This window comes from Mytilus edulis, chromosome 12 (assembly GCF_963676685.1).
Source record: "Mytilus edulis chromosome 12, xbMytEdul2.2, whole genome shotgun sequence".
NCBI lineage: Eukaryota > Metazoa > Mollusca > Bivalvia > Mytilida > Mytilidae > Mytilus > Mytilus edulis.
The window spans coordinates 62,175,119-62,196,623 of NC_092355.1; the positions used below are offsets into that span (position 1 = coordinate 62,175,119).

Consider the following 21,505-nt stretch of genomic DNA (forward strand, 5'->3'; position numbering starts at 1 on the left):
AGTTCAAAGGGGCATAACTCCTAGAAAAAAATTGAACCGTAATTTCCCGTCGATATGCACAACTACATAGTATTTCCTTATTATCTACAAAGTTTCGTGAAATTCTGTTGTGTGGTTTGAGAGGAGTTGCGATGACAAACTGTTGCAGTAGTACATTGAAGTAAATAAGTTCAAAGGGGCGTAACTCCTAGAAAAAAAATTGAATCGCAATTTCCCGTCGATATGCACAACTACATAGTATGTCCTTATTATCTGAAAAGGTTTCATGAAATTCTGTTGTGTGGTTTGAGAGGAGTTGCGATGACAAACTGTTGCAGTAATACATTAAAGTAAATAAGTTCAAAGGGGCATAACTCCTAGAAAAAAAATTGAATCGCAATTTCCCGTCGATATGCACAACTACATAGTATGTCATTATTATCTTAAAAGGTTTCGTGAAATTCTGTTGTGTGGTTTGAGAGGAGTTGCGATGACAAACTGTTGCAGTAATACATTAAAGTAAATAAGTTCAAAGGGGCGTAACTCCTAGAAAAAAAATTGTATCGCAATTTCCCGTCGATATGCACAACTACATAGTATGTCCTTATTATCTGAAAAGGTTTCGTGAAATTCTGTTGTGTGGTTTGAGAGGAGTTGCGATGACAAACTGTTGCAGTAGTACATTAAAGTAAATAAGTTCAAAGGGGTGTAACTCCTAGAAAAAAAATTGAATCGCAATTTCCTGTCGATATGCACAACTACATAGTATGTCCTTATTATCTGAAAAGGTTTCGTGAAATTCTGTTGTGTGGTTTGAGAGGAGTTGCGATGACAAACTGTTGCAGTAATACATTAAAGTAAATAAGTTCAAAGGAGCGTAACTCCTAGAAAAAAAATTGAATCGCAATTTCCCGTCGATATGCACAACTACATAGTATGTCCTTATTATCTGAAAAGGTTTCGTGAAATTCTGTTGTGTGGTTTGAGAGGAGTTGCGATGACAAGAAACAGGACTGACGGACTGACGGACAGACGGACTGACGGGTCAAAAACATTATACCCTCCGCAACTTCGTTGCGTGGGGTATAAAAATTGTCCTTTAACGTAGTATTTAGGGTATAAACCAGCTAGAGGCTCAAAGGTGTCTGGATATCGCTCATCTGTCATGTTTGCCCCATAAACTATACAATAAAATTAGGCACTTTGCCAAAACAGAATTAGATTGATTGATTGTTGGTGTTTTAAAACATCTAAATCCCAGCATGCACTTTGCTATATGGAAGCTTATGGTACAATTTCAGAGAGATCCATACATTTACACACAAGATATTGTCCAAAAACTACAAAAATGCTTGTTTTTGGCTCCTATTTTGCCCCTTTTTCCTTATAAACTGTCGGTAATATAACCCCAAAAGCAATCCCAACTTTCCTTTTGTGGTATTGAATCTTCTGGTAAAATTTCATATAGATCCATTTACTTAAACTAAAGTTATTAGTGGTGGACCCAGAAATTTTCATAAATGGGGTCCCACCGACTGCTTAAGAGGGGGCCCGATCCGCTCATGCTTCAGTGATTCCCTATATAATCAACCAAAATTTTCCCAAAAAAGGGGGGCCTGGGCCCCCCAGGCATTCCTCTAAATCCACCTCTGGTTATTGTCTTGAAACCAAATGTGTCTTTGGACAACCACCAGGACATGATAGTATTATACGAACCCATTTTATGCAGTAGTATAAAAACCTGTACCATAAACATGATAAAGTGAGCTATAAAGGTTGCAATTCTGTAAATATGGACAATGCAATTTCCCATAGGAACACCTTTTAAGGCTAAAACTGTACCACTTTTACTATGAAGTTTTGAAAAAAATCTTATCCTAGAATTGAAATTTCATATGAACCCCAATTTTTTTCAAAGGTCAAAATATAGGGCTGTGCGGCATATTTTCAACGTTTATATGCCCTGAACTTCTCAGAGTTTAAACTAACAGTAATTTTCTTAACTACCCCTACCTCAAAAGAAAGGTTACCACAGATTTCAGTGTAAACAATATGCACATGTAAATTTACTGGTAACATTCCGAAGTTATGTCTCTGTGAGATGGAACAAAGAGAGCATAACTGGGAACCAGTATGTAAACAAAATTAATTGTCTATGAATATTCAAGTTCTCCCCAAAAGAGGCGTATTTTGAGAAACAGCTGTATTTACAAAGTGCAACCTACAATTAGGGCCATAACATGAAAAATATGAAATATTCAATTGAGAAAACTAACAACCCCCCTACAGAAAAAAAAGTTGAGGGCCATTTGATGGCCATGTGGCGGACAGTTGAGGGCTAGCTGTTTTAAGGAAAATAGTTGAGGGCTAGGTGTTGAGCATCTTAGCTCAACTCAAACCTGGCCAAGCAGTGTATGTTGGATAGATGTCGCTCAACTGGCCCTCAACTTAAGCTGGCCATTAAGTTGAGGAAAAGTTGAGCAATTGATCTTCGGTTTTCATATAGTTGAGCAAAAGTTGAGCATTCAGACTTTGAAATTTTTGTAGTTGAGCAAAAGTTGAGCATTCAGACTTTGAAATTTTTGTAGTTGAGGAAAAGTTGAGCGTTCAGACTTTGATTTTTTTTTTTATAGTTGAACAAAAGTTGAGCAATTAGAAATATGACCTGGTGATATAAATGTTATGTGCCATCTGTTTTATCTGTCTTTAGTGCAAATGGACAGGAAGTATTATTATAAATGTACACAAAGTTTGAGGCAAAATTAAGGGAAGCACATGTTTTTATACATTTTTCTGTATTTTAACTTAACTAAATCTTTGACATAAAGATAAAAAACAAACAGTATTTCTTTTATTATAAGATATCAAATATTCAAGATTGAGGTAATTAACAGTTATTATTAGGGGCAAATCTCAAAGTGATCACACTGTCACAATACCCAAAAGAACCTCAAACATTTAAAATTTGAACTGGGTTTGAGCATGCACATGGCAAGCAAAGATGTCTTCTAGTTATCATGAATAAAATATGAATTTTACAATGAATGTAGATAAAAAAAGTTACAAATAACTGTATTGACATTGATAAGTGCAGTGTATTCTTCTGATGACATGACTCTTGGATTTAGGAAGATTGATGTTTTAACACATATTTCTGGAAACATCTTTTGGTAAGTACATTGGACAAAATGTTGGATTAGATTTGATTTCCACCATTTTGAATAAGTGTATAATTATGCTCTTTTAGTTCAAAATAGTGATATGTAAAGTGTTTTCTTTATAAACTTTAAAGAGTGAAGAAAAAAATGAGACAATGTATTTATGCATTAATTTATGTACATGTATTGTCAAAATGTGTAAGACAGGAGACATGTTTATCTTATTATTAAGACAATTTGTTTAAGAAAGTATTACTAATAAAATAAGAATATTCTAATATAATGAATTTGGTATAAAACTAGACATCTATTCTTATTTGCTAGATTACTTCTAAAATGCAAGGATAAAGCATTCATGTAGTCTGTTGTGAGTTGAGGTTTTTCAGCAGTGTTTTGGTTATAAAAATACACAATTTAAAATTATTTTTTCTACAATGTGTAGTCATCAGTGTGCAATTACCACACAATGCTCAACTTTTAAAGACCTAGCCCTCAACTTTTAATGACCTGGCCCTCATCTATTGGCCACCTAGCCCTCAACTTTTAATGACCTGGTCCTTAACTGTTGGCCAGGTAGCCCTCAACTCTAATTGCTCAACTGTTGGACACCTAGCCCTCAACTATGATATTTTCTCAACGTTGCTCAACTAATTTGCATAAAGTTGAGCATTGATAGTTGAGGGCTACCTAATTTGCATGGCAAAAATCCAGCTTGCCCTCAACTGGCCCTCAACTATTTGCTCAACTGATGGCCAGCTAGCCCTCAACTGGCCCTCAACTGATAGCTCAACTGGCGGCCAGTTGAGCAATGCAGTTGGCCTAGTGATCATTTTTTCTGTATGGGAGGCCTAACTTAAATAAATATGATAGACATTCTTTTCAGAGGAGATGATCTTTGAAAAATTGTTAGATGGACAAAGAAAATAGGTCAAGAAATATTGTTTAAGGCTATTACCGCTTAAGGAGTTATCCAATTGTTTTGTTAGTATTGACGTTTTTGTTGATCTTGCATGCCTGACTTTTTTTTTTCAAATAACATTTTCTATCTAACTAAAATAGTTTTCAAGATAATAGACAACAAGAATGTGTCCATAGTACACGGATGTCCAACTCGCACTATCATTTTCTATGTCAAAACTCTTATTTGGCATTAAAATTAGAAAGATCATATCATAGGGAACGTGTAAAAAGTATCAAGTTGATTGGATTTCAACTTCATAAAAAACTACCTTGACCAAAAACTTTAATCTGAAGCAGGAAACAAATGGACGAACAGACGGACGTATATACAGACGGACAAGGCTAAAACTTAATGCCCCCTCTGCTACAGAGGGGGCATAACAAGGGCCAAATAAAGTACAAAGTTGAAAAGTATATAGAGGACCCATAGTTCCGAGAGTTTTTGCCAAATACAGCTAAAACTATATTCCTGTGGTAGAAAATTCTTAGTATTCATAAAAACTGAAAGTTTTGTAAACAGTTAATTTGTAATACAGTAGTTCAGGGAAAGCTTGTTCGCGACCTAGAATTCTGAGTGGGTCAAGCGTTTAATTAAAACTCATGCGAGAATATACGAGATTTGGTTGAACTGGGGGCAAAGTCATATATGGTACACATCAATATTCGGTGTTAAATAGGCGTTTATTAGGACGCCTGCCGCTTTCCCGTTTACCTGTGAAGTCTTTGAGTGTCATCTGTTTTTTGTTTGTTTATGTATATGTGTAATAAAGTAAAATAAGTAATATTTTGAAAAATTTCGGGACATAGTGTTTAAAAATTACGGGAGAAAATTGGAAAAGAAAATTGAAATTACTGCTTGCAAAAGCCAAAACAAAATGTTTGTTAAAGAAGGAACGAGGTCCTTTAAGTCCCTGGAAGCTGTTAAGAACTTTGAAGATCTTTGAAGAAGTTTATGTGCAGAAATATAATTTTTTGTTGATTGAGAATAATTTCCAAAAACATGCTGGCGTAATGGCATTAATTGCCAAAACAGTATAGCATATACAATGTTGACACTACATAATTTATTTTTTTTAGCCTTTTTTCGGGAGAATATAGATAAACAATCTAAACCATATGATTGTCATGTAAGACGGAGCTTTTTGAAAAGTTGTTGCTGGTCATAACACATAGTCGTAATGAATGATATTATGCGATGTATTCAATAAAAAATAAACATCATGGCTTCATAAATGTTATGTTTTCAATATTGTATAAATAATCTGACCGTTAAACCTTGGTACAGTATATACGTTCCTTGTTCAAACCATAATAAAAATATAAAGTTCCCATAAAATCAAACAGCTTCAGATCGTCATATGGAATTAAAATCTTAGCAAAAAAGCCGCACCCACTTATAAGATATATAAATGTCTTTACTCTGACATATATATTGGAATTAACTAGATGTTCTGTATACAATATTATGTATGCTTCACAATATATCAAAATAAAATGCTGAACGACCCATCTCCCCCTCCTTTCAAAAATTGTCAATATCCGATTAAGCACAAAACATTTATGTAAATACATGCATGCAATCAGGGCTAGCATTTTGAACATATATTTTAATGGTACCTAACTGTCAGAACATGATTACAATTATTAAGGGTATATAAATTGTCTCTAACTGTCGCCTGGTGAGATTAATAGTTTAAGGTAAAACTTTATGATACCATATGGCCTAGGTGTTGATTGACTTTTATTTTTATGACCTAAGCTCAGTTCCTCAGATATGGTAATGAAATAGCACCTGTACCTTCTTGAATATACAGACGATCTGCTAAGTGAACATCACAGCATGAATCTGTCCATTTTTGCGTGAAGGTAACATTCAAAGTCAGGTGACATATATCTAACCGTTCCTTTTAAAATGTTTTGTAATTAAGATTAATTAACATAACGGTCAAAATAGTCTGTTTTAATATGTCAGTGGAATCTTCAGCTTTAGAAGAATGTAACAAACTTTGTATTTATAAACGATATAAAGTAGTATTTGGTTTTGAAAGATACTTAGATTTTCATTGTAATGTATCTATATTAACAAAATTGCGTAGCGGCACACTTAGATTAAATGTTGAAGTTGGTCGTTATCTGAATACTCAAAGAGAAAATAGAATTTGTATCATGTTGCAATATGAATGTTTTGGAAGACGAATATCATTTTGTTTTATCATGTCCAACGTAAAGATCTGTGCGCATAGAATTTTATATTTATTCTACTATTCTTGGCCAAATCGGCACAAGTTAGATAATTTATTCTAAATCTCTGACAGTAAAACTATGCATTTATTCAAATGCAGCCGCTTGGAAAATTAGATCACATATAATGTCATAATATTATTATATACTCTGTAACTTCTGTTCTCTGCTGCCTTTTATTTGTCATATGTTGTATATATTTTCGTTTGCCATAGCATGTGAAAATAAATTATGCATATGACTACAGTAATAACGATGCCGATCTGGTAAATCAATAAACTGATAATGCCCCCAGTTTATCAAATCTCGTATCTAATTAGTCGATAACGCAAAATCACGATCGATCTTGCACATGCGCATTGCTTCCCTGAACTAGAGTATTATGACCATAATCATAATATCAATAATAATTCATGTCAACAAAAAGTGCTTACTAATCACTTGATAAACTTGTCAGCTGTACATAATCTACAAAAATGTAACAAATATGACAATATGACAAAAAGCAATAAATGACAGGAGTTATTGACCTATAAAATGACAAATTTTTACTTATATAAGTGTTTATCTGTCTGTGTGTCGTTTCGTCCGTTTGTCCGTCCGTTCATTCATCGGTTCGTCAGTCCGTGTGTCCACCCGTACATCCAAAATTTGGTTTCCAGCCTCAACCAAATGTTATAAAACTTATACACAATGCTTATTACCACAAAATATATACAGATCAAGTTTGAATTTTGGTGGCGTCACATTAAGAGTTATACCCCTTTACAAATGGAAAAATTGCTGAATTTTTCGTTTCCATTCTGTAACTAGTTTCCCTCAACCAAATGTTATGAAATTTATGCAGAATGCTTATTACCACAAAATACAGATCAAGTTTGAATGTTAGTCACTTTCACTATTATAGATCTAGAGTTACATGTATGGCCCTTTGCAAATGGTAAAAATTGCTGATTTTTTTCGTTTCTGTTATGTAACTAAAGTTAGCCTGAACCAAATGTTATGACACTTATACACAATGCTTAGTACCACAAAATAAAGAGCAAGTTTGAATTGTTTTGGTATTACTTTTACTGTTCTAGAGTTATGCCCCTTTACAAATGGAACCAGGTGCTCCGCAGGGCGCAGCTTTATACGACCGCAGAGGTCGAACCCTGAACAGTTGGGTCAAGTATGGACAAAACATTCAAGCGTGATACAGCTCTGAATTTGGATTGTGATCAAATTTTTGACATTACATGTTTTTTTTTACACAAAACAAATGTCAAGATTTTACAAATCAATTAAAGATTTCTTCTTCAAACTTATTTAAATCTAAAATTAAATAGTTGACACAGCATAGGTTTCTGACACAGAATGAATGTGGTCTAATGAATTTTTTTTTTTGCCTTTGAGCAATTCACTATGCTGTTGAATATTAATCCTCTAAAAAAAATGTTTGAAAAAATTTTCTTTTTATTTATGAAATCTGAAATGAGAAAAATTTAACCCCCCCTTTTTTTCACATCCCCGTTTCCCTTTTTCCAAAACTGATATCAATTCAAATTTCTAATGGAGTTTGCAACAATAACTACTCTTTTAAATACATCATAAAATATTAAAATGTAAAATAAAGTGCTTGTTATCACTGAATGGTAAAGATTGGTTGGTAGTAAAAGTGAATATACATTGTTTATTGTATAAAACAATAAAAAAAACTTCATCAGCAACATTTTATATTGGCAAATTTCCAATGAAGTTATTTACATAAAGTTATTGGCAAATAAAAATAGAAAATGACATCATAGTCATGTCTGGCCAATGTCCAACATACATTATCTAAAAACATTTTAGATAAGATAAGGAAAAAAAGCTTCATCAGCAACATTTTATATTGGCAAATTTCCAATGAAGTTATTTACATAAAGTTATTGGCAAATAAAAATAGAAAATGACATCATAGTCATGTCTGGCAAATTTCCAACATATATTATCAACTACTATTCTATACAAAGAAAGATAACTCCAATTGAAAATTAATTGCTATTGCACAATATTGTGCAATTAGATATTTCTTCCTATTGTGCAATACTGTGAAATTGAAAATTTCTTGCTATTGCACAATACTTGATATGGAATCCTGATTTGGACCAACTTGAAAACTGGGCCCATAATCAAAAATCAAAGTACATATTTAGATAAAGCATATCAAATAAGCCAAAGAATTCAATTTTTGTTAAAATCAAACTTAGTTTAATTTTGGACCCTTTGGACCTTAATGTAGACCAATTTGAAAACTGGATCAAAAATTAAGAATCTACATACACAGTTAGATTTGGCATATCAAAGAACCCATTTATTCAATTTTTGATGAAATCAAACAAAGTTTAATTTTGGACCCCCATTTGGAAACTAGGCCAATAATTAAAAATCTAAGTTCATTTTTAAATTCAGCATATCAAAGAACCCCAAAGATTCAATTGGTGTTAAAATCATATTAAGTTTTATTTTGGACCCTTTGGACCTTAATGTAGACCAATTTGAAAACGGGACCAAAAATTAAGAATCTACATACATAGTTAGATTCGGCATATCAAAGAACCCCAATTATTCAATTTTTGATGAAATCACACAAAGTTCAATTTTGGACCCTTTGGGCCCCTTATTCCTAAACTGTTAGGACCAAAACTCCCAAACTTCCTTTTATGGTCATAAACCTTGTGTTTAAATTTCATAGATTTCTATTTACTTATACTAAAGTTATGGTGCAAAAACCAAAAATAATGCTTATTTGGGCCCCTTTTTGGCCCTTAATTCATAAACTGTTGTGACCTTTACTCCAAAAATCAATCCCAACCTTCCTTTTGTGGTCGTAAACCTTGTGTTAAAATTTCATTGATTTCTATTCACTTATACTAAAGTTATTGTGCGAAAACCAAGAATAATGCTTATTTGGGCCCTTTTTTGGCCCTTAATTCCTAAACTGTTGGAACCAAAACTCCCAAAATCAATCCCAACCTTCCTTTTGTGGTCATAAACCTTGTGTCAAAATTCATAGATTTCTATTCACATAAACTAAAGTTATAGTGCGAAAACCAAGAAAATGCTTATTTGGGCCCTTTTTGGCCCCTTTTTCCTAAAATGTTGGGACCAAAATTCCCAAAATCAATCCCAACCTTCCTTTTGTGGTCATAAACCTTGTGTTAAAATTTCATTGATTTCTATTCACTTTTACTAAAGTTAGAATGCGAAAACTAAAAGTATTCGGACGACGACGACGACGACGACGCCAACGTGATAGCAATATACGACCAAAAAATTAAAATTTTTGCGGTCGTATAAAAATTGTTGATTTTTTCGTTTTCGTTCTCTAACTACACTTTGCCTCAACCAAGTGATATGAAATTTATACACAATATTTATTACAACAAAACTCAGATCAAGTACAAATATGGGTAGCTAGCATCATTACCGTTCTTCAGTTATGTCCCTTTATAACTTTATATGTTATGCAAGAGGGGGCATCATCTGTGTCCAATGAACACATTCCCCATCTATTTTGTTTAAATATTTTTTAATTCAAACATCACTGATGAGTCTTTTGAAGACGATAAAAGCAACTGCTGTAGAAATTTGTTATCCTCGTATCTATGATGATTATAAAAAAGAAGATGTAGTATGATTGCCAATGAGACAACTCTTCACAAGAGACCAAAGAACACATAAATCAACAATTATAGGGCAACGTAAGGCCTTCAACAATGAGCAAAGCCCATACCGCATAGTAAGCTATAAAAGGCCACGAAATGACAAATGTAAAACAATTCAAACAAGAAAACTAACAGCCTAATTAATGTACAAAAAATAAACAAAAAAACAAATATGTTACACAGCAACAAACAACAACCACTGCATTACAGGCTCCTGACTTGGGACAGGCACATACATACAGAACGTGGCGGGGTAAAACATGTTAGCTGATCCTAACCCTCCCATAACCTGGAACAGTGGTGTAACAGTTCAACATAAAAACGAACTATAAAAATCAATTGAAAAAAGCTAAACTCATCAAATGGATACAATTATAAATGCATTTAACAAAAACATAGAGTGGACGTGGCTGGGTACTTGTACATCCCAACAACAAAAAGACACTAAATACAGATCTTAGAGTACTTGCAGTTGATCATATGTGTATCGCTCTATTTATTATAGCTAAAACAAACAAAAAAAGGACTCAACATAATTTAATTTATCTAAAACTTTTTTGTAGATCTTCAATTTCCTCATCAATTAAGAATTATCAGGACTGTAGCTGCATGAGTTGACGCAAATGCAAATAATCTATCACTTTTAAACAAAACAAAGTTTTTCCAAAAATAAAAGGTCAAATGTCTTCAACAAGAGTGTACACGCTGAAATGTCTCGCCTCCTTTACTGACCATTGATTTCTTGAAAGTCTTACAGATAAAGGTTTAACTATAAGTATTACACAAATTAAACATTAAAGATCTGACATTGAGGTCAAGGTCAGATAAATTCTAACAGACAGACATATACACCTTACATTTTTTTATACACCAAATATAGTTGACTTTTGGCTTATGGTAATTGAAAAACAGACCAAAACACAAACTTAACATTGACCAATAAACCATGCATGAAAATTAGGTCAAGGTCAGATTATACCTGCGAAACAGACATGCAAACCTTACAATTATTCAATATACAAAATATAGCTGACATATTGCTCATATTGTTAAAAGTATTTGAAAAACAGACCAAAACATAACAAGAGTGCACACCCTGAAATGTCTTGCCTCCTTTACGCCAGGATTTTTTAATTTGTTGGTTTACGGATCCACCGACCCGATTTTGCCGACTTCCAGAATAAAAATAAAATTGATTTTCATGCTTTTTTATTTCCACCGACCCTAGCAAATACATTATCCCTGAAAAATAATTAAAATCTTCTTTTTTTAAGAAATGAAATGCATTAATCACTAACAAAATTGATAACACTTTCTGTTGTGAAAAATAAAACTTCCAGGTTACGTTTCTAAAAATAGACAAATCAATTATAACTGACCTTGGCTTGAAATGTTGTTTGCGCAAATAATTTTTCGGAACAAAAATCGGTGTTTAAAACCAATTACACAATAAGTTCGTTTCCCTTATTTGTCATCAGTCCGTAAGATGCATAATCTCATAGAAATAGACTTGTCCAAATGTGGACAGGTGGAAGACACCAAGTAAAAGTTCTGCATATCAACAAATCATTTAGAATTTTCTTGTTTCATAGATAATATAAAAAAATATCGTCCATTTGGATAAAAAAACAGGAATGCATGACACCAGATTAACCCGATATTCTCGTTTTTCCAGTGGAGGAGTCTATTACGTTTTTGACACGTGTGTTGAAACTTGTTTTCTTTATCAGTTTTGAATTCGTGCTTGAAGATCATTACTCACCAAGTTTTCTGAAATTGACTGAGAGCTACGCGAATTTGTTTTTTTTGTTTGTGAAATGACGATTTAATTTCGTCTTTGTCTGTGCACACGCCCCTTTTTTACAGGAAATTATTAGACAATGTCATGCGATATTTATTACAGCTGAGCAAGAATATTTCATCGAACTAAAATTTAAGAAATGATGACAAAATAGCATGACAAACATAATGTTAGAAAGGTGAAATATAAGTTTAGTTTGCATATTTTTTCTGTCTTGAAAGATATTTTTTTTTCTTTTTTTTTCCCGACCCGACTTTTTCATGGGGAAAATCCGTAAACCTACAAATTAAAAAACTGTGGCCTTACTGACCATTGATTAACTGAAAGTCTAAAAGATAAAATTTAACTAAAAGTATTACACAAACTTAACATTTCAAAAGATCTATGAAATTGAGGTCAAGGTCAGATAAATCCTATCAGACAGACATTTAAACCTTACAATTTTTGGTAATTGAAAAACAGACCAAAACACAAAAACTTAACATTGCTTATGTTGCTTTAATTATTTGAAAAACAGACCAAAACGTAACAAGAGGGCACACGCTGAAATGTCTCACCTCCTTAACTGGCTACTGATTTTATGTTGTTTTTCCTAAATATAAAGCTTTACTTCAAGTATCACATACACTTTACATGATCCAAGAAAATTTCGTCAAGAACAGATAAACCAAACCGAAAATACATGTACTAATCACAATCGTTTCAGGCACAAAATATAGTTGACCTATTGCTTATAGTTTCTAAGAAACATATCAATCAGGAAAACTGAACAATGACCAATGAATAATGAAAAGAAGATCAAGGTCAGATAAACTATACAAGACATGTACACCTTACAATAGGTATATGCATATATGCATTAAATATAGTTGACCTATTACTTTTTGTATATAAGAAAAAACCTGACCATTTACTAATTAACCATAAAAATGAGATCAAGGTCAGATCATACCTGCCAGACAGACATATACACCTTACAATCATTCCATACACCAAATATAGTTGTCCTATTGCCTATAGAATCCAAGAAAGAAACTTAACCATGAAAACTTAATATTGACCAATCAACCATGAACATGAGGTCAAGGTCAGGTGATACCTACAAAACAGACATATACAACTTACAATCATTCGATACACCAAATATAGTTGTCCTATTGCCTATAGAATCCAAGAAAGAAACTTAACCATGAAAACTTAAAATTGACCAATCAACCATGAACATGAGGTCAAGGTCAGGTGATACCTACAAAACAGACATATACAACTTACAATCATTCGATACACCAAATATAGTTGTCCTATTGCCTATAGAATCCAAGAAAGAAACTTAACCTTGAAAACTTAATATTGACCAATCAACCATGAACATGAGGTCAAGGTCAGGTGATACCTACAAAACAGACATATACAACTTACAATCATTCGATACAAGAAATATAGTTGTCCTATTGCCTATAGAATCCAAGAAAGAAACTTAACCATGAAAACTTAAAATTGACCAATCAACCATGAACATGAGGTCAAGGTCAGGTGATACTTACAAAACAGACATATACAACTTACAATCATTCGATACACCAAATATAGTTGTCCTAGTATTGCCTATACAATCCAAGAAAGAAACTTAACCATGAAAACTTAATATTGACCAATCAACCATGAACATGAGGTCAAGGTCAGGTGATACCTACAAAACAGACATATACAACTTACAATCATTCGATACACCAAATATAGTTGACCTTTTAATTATAGTTCAAGAGAAATAGACCAAAACACAAAAACTTAACAATGAGCAATGAACTATGAAAATGAGGTCAAAGTCGAATACACTTGCAAGACTGACATGTAAATCGTAATTTACTTCGATACACCAAATATAGATGACCTATTGCATATACGGTAATATTAGAAGAAAAGAACAACACAAAAAATCAAATTACACCACTGAACCATGAAAATGAGGTGAAGGTCAGATGACACCTGCCAGTTGGACATGTACACCTTACAATCATTTCATGCACCAATTATAGTATAATTTTTTTTTTATTGTATCTGATATATGGACTTGACCATGAAAACTTAACCTTGATCACTGAACAATGAAATAAGATTGAGGTCACATGAAAACTGTCTGACAGGCAAGGGGACCTTACAAGGTACATGTATGCACATACTAAATAAAGTTTATCCTATTTATTTAAAATGAATAACAAAAGGTTTATCCAACATGTCCAAGACATGAAATATTTTTTTTTTCATATTGAAAATAAAGGCATTTTTTTGAATTTTTCGTCAATTTAATCAGAATGTAATACTGTTAAAAAAATCAGGATTAAAACATGTTTTGAAAAGTAATTGATTAAATTAAATTACTTGTAATTTTTGGTTGATTAATGATTACAATGATTACTTAAAAAATTAAAATCAATTATAGCTGACTAATAATTAAAATTACAATTACTCCAAACCTGATCTGAGATGAGACTAGTTAAACATGAAAAGAAGGTTATAGACAGACTGTCGGTGTAAGAATCTCAAATAGAATTTTGCAAAACTTGTTTTCGCCTTAACACTCTTGCATAGGCGGATCTAGGGGGGCCCTGGGGGGCAGGGCCCCCCCCTTTCGTGGGAAAATTTGGTTAATTATATAGGGAATCATTGAAGCATGACTGGAGCGGGCCCCCCCTTAGGAAAAGTTCTGGATCCGCCACTGTCTTGAATGAAATAAAAGACATCTACTAATTTTGTTTAATATTGACGAAATCACAAACCAATAATTTCCTGAATTCAAAATGGTGGCTTAGCTTTGTGAAAGGCTGGTAAAGCGTTGAATTTAGCGTCTCAAATATATGATTTTGTCCAATCAAAATCGCAATAACAAATAAATTGCATTAGAATTTGAAATTTTTATTTCAAGACATAAAGAATGTCCCCTAGAGTATCCTGGTTTTGTACCTGATTTATTCTAAGTGTAAGCATTTGTAATTAAAAGTAATTGTACCTGTAAGTATTCCATCACTTCTTTATTCTGCCTGTAAAATCCTGTTGCTGCCAGATCGTATGGAGTCTTACCCTGAAATACAAATCTTTATATTGCCTTTATCTGATTATTACAAAGAAGACTTTTGTTACACATATCATACAATAAACAAGACCAGTAGCAGCTGAGTGGTGTGTTATTTTGTTTTTACAGGTGTTAACCATATTATTTTCAATTATAAAATATAACTCATGAACAACATTCTGAATATTTTAATAACTTTTTCTGTAGCCTTTAAGAAGGCTTTTAACTTTTTTTTAAAAGCATATGAAATAATCTCAATCTGTCAGCATTTAGTCTTTGTATTTTTTTCTACGCGTTTTTTTAAATAAACAGCTGCGCCATAAGCGCATGATACGCCTGACGTCTTGTGTGGAAGTTTTAAATGCAATAATCATAAATAGTTTCTGAGGAAGTTTTAAGCAATAACCATTTATTGTTTTTGAGACACGGCGGGACATGTGAAACCTCCCCCCCCCCGCACACCCTGTTTTTTTTTTACAAATATCACTAAAATAAAATTTTGAATCAAACCAAAAAGTATACAGATCTTTAAATTAGTATAACAAAGAAGTGTGTACAGTTTCAAGCAATAATCATAAATTGTTTTTGAGATACGGCGCGACATGTAAAAAAAAACCTCCCCTTTTTTACAAAATACTCAATAACTCAAAAATAAAATTTTGAGTCATCACCAAAAAGTATACAGATCTTTAGATTAATATAACAAAGAAGTGTGTAAAGTTTTAAGCAATAATCATAAATGGTTTTTGAGATACGGCACGACATGTAAAAAACCCCTCCCCCTTTTTTACAAAATACTCAATAACTCAAAAATGAAATTTTGAATCATCACCAAAAAGTATACAGATCTTTAGATTAATATAACAAAGAAGTGTGTAAAGTTTTAACCAATAATCATAAATCGTTTTTGAGATACGGCGCGACATGTAAAAAAAACCTCCCCCTTTTTTACAAAATACTAAAAAACTCAAAAATGGAATTTTGAATCATCACCAAAAAGTATACAGATATTAAGATTAATATAACTAAGAAGTGTGTAAAGTTTTAAGCAATAATCAAGAAATCTTTTTGAGATACGGTGCGACATGTGAAAAAAAACACTCCTGTTTTAGTAACAAAGTGCCGTAACTCAAAAAGTTTAAATCTTATTTTAACCAAAAAGTATACAGATCATTTGACCATCATAAGAAACAACTATATTAAGTTTCATGAAATTTGGATAAGTCGTTCTCAAGTTACGGTGCGACATGTTTACGACGGACAGACAGACAGACGGACGGACACCGGACATTTGTATACCATAATATGTCCCGCCAAAATTTTGACGGGCGTATAAAAATCTGTTAAGGAATCCTCATGTCTAGATGAGGGTTATAGGATTTGTTTTTTTTTTACTATTTATTTTTTATTTTTTGGACATTATTCTCAAGGTTTTTTTTTTATATATTTTAGCACCCCATTTTTCTTTATTCTTTATATTTTTGCACCCCATTATTTTCTATTTGTCATCTGTTTGCCCCATTCTCTCTATTCCTGAAGTTTTCTTTCTATCATTCATGATTTTCTATTCTGTATACCACATCCAATTACCCTTCTATAAAATTGAGAATGGAAATGGGGAATGTGTCAAAGAGACAACAACCCGCTCAAATAAAAAACAACAGCAGAGGGTCACCAACAGGTCTTCAATGTAGCGAGAAATTCCCGCACCCGGAGGCGTCCTTCAGCTGGCCTATATTGTTATTTTACAGATTTCATAGTTTTTAGTGTTATCACTGACATCGTATAAATAAGGAAATACATAATTTATGGCACAGATGAGAGTTTTTTCTGCAACTATTTCAACTATATTATAGCTTAAAAACAAGAATTTGAAGAAATTTGCAGTCTTAAGGAGGCTGTGGTGTCTTCCTCCATATTGGATTTTGAAAAAAACAGACAATAAACAGTCGAGATCTTTATAATAAAATGTGCAAATTTCGAAAGTTGTTTGCAATTTATGTGTAAGACTTTTCATGTTAATATAGAAAATAATGTGAATTATCATATTTACTGCTATATTTTACAAAAAACCAGATTTATTATTTTTTTTAAACTTTGCCATATAAGAGGAGATTACTCTGATATAAGGAGAGATAACTTAGATAAAGTTTTACAATAGAATGTTTTTTTAACTATCATATATAAATATATGATGAACTTGTACGTCTGACGTATTCAATTTTTAACCTAGTATCTTCTGTTGGCTATTATTTATTTGTTTCTCTCTCCTATATTTTCTCCATTTTTTTGTATTGTGGTCCTGTCATGTAATGTTGTCAGTTCAATGTTAAAATTAACATCGCCATTAAAGTGGGAAGTTTGGCATGCCACAAAACCATTTTTATTTTAAAATGCTCTGTACCAAGTAAGGGAAATTGCCATTGTTATATTATAGTTCGTTGCTGTGTGTGTTACATTTTAATGTTGTGTTTCTGTTGTGTCGTAGTTCTCTTAGTTTTAGTTTGTAACTCGGATTTGTTTTTTTCTCTATCGATTTATGAATTTCAAACAGCGGTATACTACTGTTGCCTTTATTTTATGTATTGCTTAAGACTATTTTGATACTATCTAATAATTTTGTTATCATTGTCACGACAACAGATTGGTGTATGGGTCTTTTGACAGTTTGTTTGTTTACTTTTTGTTTAATGACAACAAGTGCCATATTCATGATATTGCCAGGTCTAATTCTGAATCAATACAAATTATTATTTTTGATATCAAAAACTATTTTATACATTTACTTATAGGTTATTACTATTGCTTCTTTTCCCTAAAACTGAGATATTCATATAATTTGGCTAACAAATTATGGAATAATAAAATTATCCCCTTTTAGTATAACTAATCACCCAAAATGTGTTAGTGGTCTATAAACAAAATCATTTTATTTTTGAAGATTTTGAAAACAAATCCTGGATTTCTTTTATATGATCATCTATGTTCATGTGTTTTATAGTAAAACTAAGCCATACAAGTCTATAAAACACTTTAATATTTTTAGTTCAATTTAAAGGATCATATGACATATGTGTAACTATAACCTTGAGAAAAAAAATCCATTTGACCAAAAATATCTTAAACATCATTTTAGTGATGCATTATTTACTAGTTGAATACTGAGCCTTTACTATGATATATTACCTTATGCGTTTTAACAAAGGGACTGATGCCTCCTTCTTCTACTAGATATCTTGTGACATGTAGCTCTCCGAACTCAGCAGCCAGATGTAGAGCTGTTTTACCATCTCTCTATAATTATACCAAATAACATGTAAATATTATGGATACTACTTTGTTACCAATATAAATAGTATACAACATATCCTACAACTGATATAAAACTTGTCTGATAAACAGGATAATGTTGTGTAATAAATAAAAACAAAATGTATATCACATGAATCAGTGGTCAAAACTGAACAAAATGACCAGTCAAACTTGTATTCATATTGTACAAAAACAACAAATAAACAACAAGTTTTTTTGTGGGATGTCAGAACTTCCATCAGAAATGTCATTTTAACCTTTTTTTCAAGAAATGCATAAAATATTTATATCAAGGGATTCAGTAAAATGCACTGAGATAATTGAGATCTCACTTTATATAATTCTAGCAAGTATTTGTTGATATAATAATGAAATTGTCTGATTAACATGGTTCAGAATAATGATCAATTTAAAAAAAAAAAAATTCAAAGAAATATGAAAAATAGTTACATTTCCTGATTTAGTACGAGGAGACAAGTAAAATGAGACCCCACTTTATATGATTCTAACAAATAATATTTGTTGTTCATTAAACCTGTCTAATTAACAACAGGATTTAGTGTTGATTAAAAGTAATGTGATCAGATTTAGTAGATAACATACATCTGTGATATCTTTGTTACATCTGTTCTCCAGAAGTAGTCGAGACACTTCCACATGTCCTTCCCTGGCTGCAAACATTAATGCTGTCCATCCACCTAACTGGAATAATACAACTGACATCAAAACTTGTCTGATAAACTGGACAATGTTGTGTAATAAATATAAACAGAAATGACCAGTCACATTAATTAAAACTGTCTGATTAACAACAGGATTTAGTGTAGATTCAGTAAAATCATAAATTTTATAAAAGTAAATTTTTCCAAGAAATATGAAAAAAGTTATATTTTCTGATTCAGAACAATACTATGAGTAAAATGAGACCCCACTTTATATGATTCTTACAAATATTTGTTCATTAAACCTGTCTAATTAACAACATGATTTTGTGTTGATAAAAAGTAATGTAATCAGATTTAGTAGATAACATACATCTGTGATATCTTTGTTACATCTGTTCTTCAGAAGTAGTCGAGACACTTCCACATGTCCTTCCCTGGCTGCAAACATTAATGCTGTCTCTCCATTAACCTGGAATAATACAACTGACATCAAAACTTGTCTGATAAACTGGACAATGTTGTGTAATAAATATAAACAAAAATAAATAGTCACATTAATTAAAACTGTCTGATTAACAACAGGATTTAGTGTAGATTCAGTATGATCATAAATTTTATAACAGAAATTTTTCAAAGAAAAATGAAAAAAGTTATATTTTCTGATTCAGAACAATACTATGAGTAAAATGAGACCCCACTTTATATAATTATTACAAATAGTAGTTGTCCATTAAACCTATATAAATTAACAACAGGATTTAGTGTAGATTCCATTAATAATAAATTATTCAAAAAAGCATGAAAAAAGTTTTATTTTCTGATTTAGTACAACATAAAGAAGTTGAGATCCTCTTTAACATGTTTAAATAAAGATTATTATTATTATCATTATTATTATTCAATCACTACCTGACCAAAGTTGTTAACACAACATCAAGTGAAACATAAGTGTAAAAAATTGTTTCATGTCAAGAAGCAAAATAAGAATTTCACCATCCATAACTCAAATAAAAAGAGAAATATTTTAAAATCAAACCATGCATGCATTTTTCCATTAAAACTGTCTAATTTAATTCAGAATTTTGATTTAATCTTGTTTCAGTATAATGACTAAGTATCAGTTAACATACAGACCAATGGTAATAGAATAGTGCAGGTTTTATAATTGTGTGTTTTGTTTTTAATACCAATGGTCTAGATATGCCAAGGGAGAATGGTACAAAAGCAAATATGGGTTAACCCCTCCACATTTTGTGCGTGTACCAAATCAGACAATCTGGACCATGTGTTGTTTGTTGTTATATTTGTTTGTCTATTTACTGAGTAGTCAGGTCCATACCATGTGTTGTGTGCTGTTATATTTGTTTGTATATTTACTATAAGTAGTCAGGTCCAGACCATGTGTTGTGTGTTGTTACATTTGTTTGTTTATATACTATGAGTAGTCAGGTCCAGACCATGTGTTGTTTGTTGTTATATTTGTTTGTCTATTTACTGAGTAGTCAGGTCCAGACCATGTGTTGTGTGTTGTTATATTTGTTTGTCTATTTACTGTGAGTAGTCAGGTCAAGACCATGTGTTGTGTGTTGTTATATTTGTTTGTCTATTTACTATGAGTAGTCAGGTCCAGACCATGTGTTGTGTGTTGTTATATTAATTCTCTATTTACTCTGAGTAGTCAGGTCCAGACCATGTGTTGTGTGCTGTTATATTTATTGTCTATTTACTGTGAGTAGTCAGGTCAAGACCATGTGTTGTTTGCTGTTATATTTGTTTGCCTATTTACTGTGAGTAGTCAGATTCAGACCATGTGTTGTGTGTTGTTATATTTGTTTGCCTATTTACTGTGAGTAGTCAGGTCCAGATCATGTAATGTGTGTTGTTATATTTAGTGTCTATTTACTCTGAGTAGTCAGGTCCATACCATGTCTTGTGTGCTGTTATATTTGTTTGTATATTTACTATAAGTAGTCAGGTCCAGACCATGTGGGGTGTGTTGTTACATTTGTTTGTTTATATACTATGAGTAGTCAGGTCCAGACCATGTGTTGTGTGTTGTTATATTAATTCTCTATTTACTCTGAGTAGTCAGGTCCAGACCATGTGTTGTGTGTTGTTATATTAATTCTCTATTTACTCTGAGTAGTCAGGTCCAGATCATGTGTTGTGTGTTGTTATATTTATTGTCTATTTACTGTGAGTAGTCAGATTCAGACCATGTGTTGTTTGTTGTTATATTTGTTTGTCTATTTACTCTGAGTAGTCAGGTCAAGACCATGTGTTGTGTGCTGTTATATTTGTTTGTCTATTTACTGTGAGTAGTCAGGTCAAGACCATGTGTTGTTTGGTGTTATATTTGTTTGTCTATTTACTCTGAGTAGTCAGGTCAGGTCCATGTGTTGTGTGCTGTTATATTTGTTTGTCTATTTACTGTGAGTAGTCAGGTCAAGACCATGTGTTGTTTGCTGTTATATTTGTTTGTCTATTTACTGTGAGTAGTCAGGTCCAGACCATGTGTTGTGTGTTGTTATATTAATTGTCTATTTACTCTGAGTAGTCAGGTCAGGTCCATTTGTTGTGTGCTGTTATATTTGTTTGTCTATTTACTGTGAGTAGTCAGGTCAAGACCA

At 32.1% G+C, this 21,505-nt stretch overlaps 1 protein-coding gene across 1 annotated transcript in view; it reads right to left on the minus strand.

Moving 5' to 3' along the window:
* LOC139498901 (uncharacterized) overlaps window positions 1-19,338 on the minus strand; it is a 105,460-nt gene extending 86,122 nt beyond the window's left edge. Inside the window, exons 1-4 of the mRNA XM_071287491.1 lie at window positions 19,246-19,338; window positions 18,814-18,912; window positions 18,085-18,192; window positions 14,836-14,907 (exon numbers count right to left, since the gene is read on the minus strand). Of these exons, the coding sequence (XP_071143592.1) occupies window positions 14,836-14,907; window positions 18,085-18,192; window positions 18,814-18,912; window positions 19,246-19,323 (357 nt within the window). The 5' untranslated portion in view covers window positions 19,324-19,338. The remainder of the gene's footprint in view (window positions 1-14,835; window positions 14,908-18,084; window positions 18,193-18,813; window positions 18,913-19,245) is intronic.
* Window positions 19,339-21,505: the final 2,167 nt, after the last annotated feature.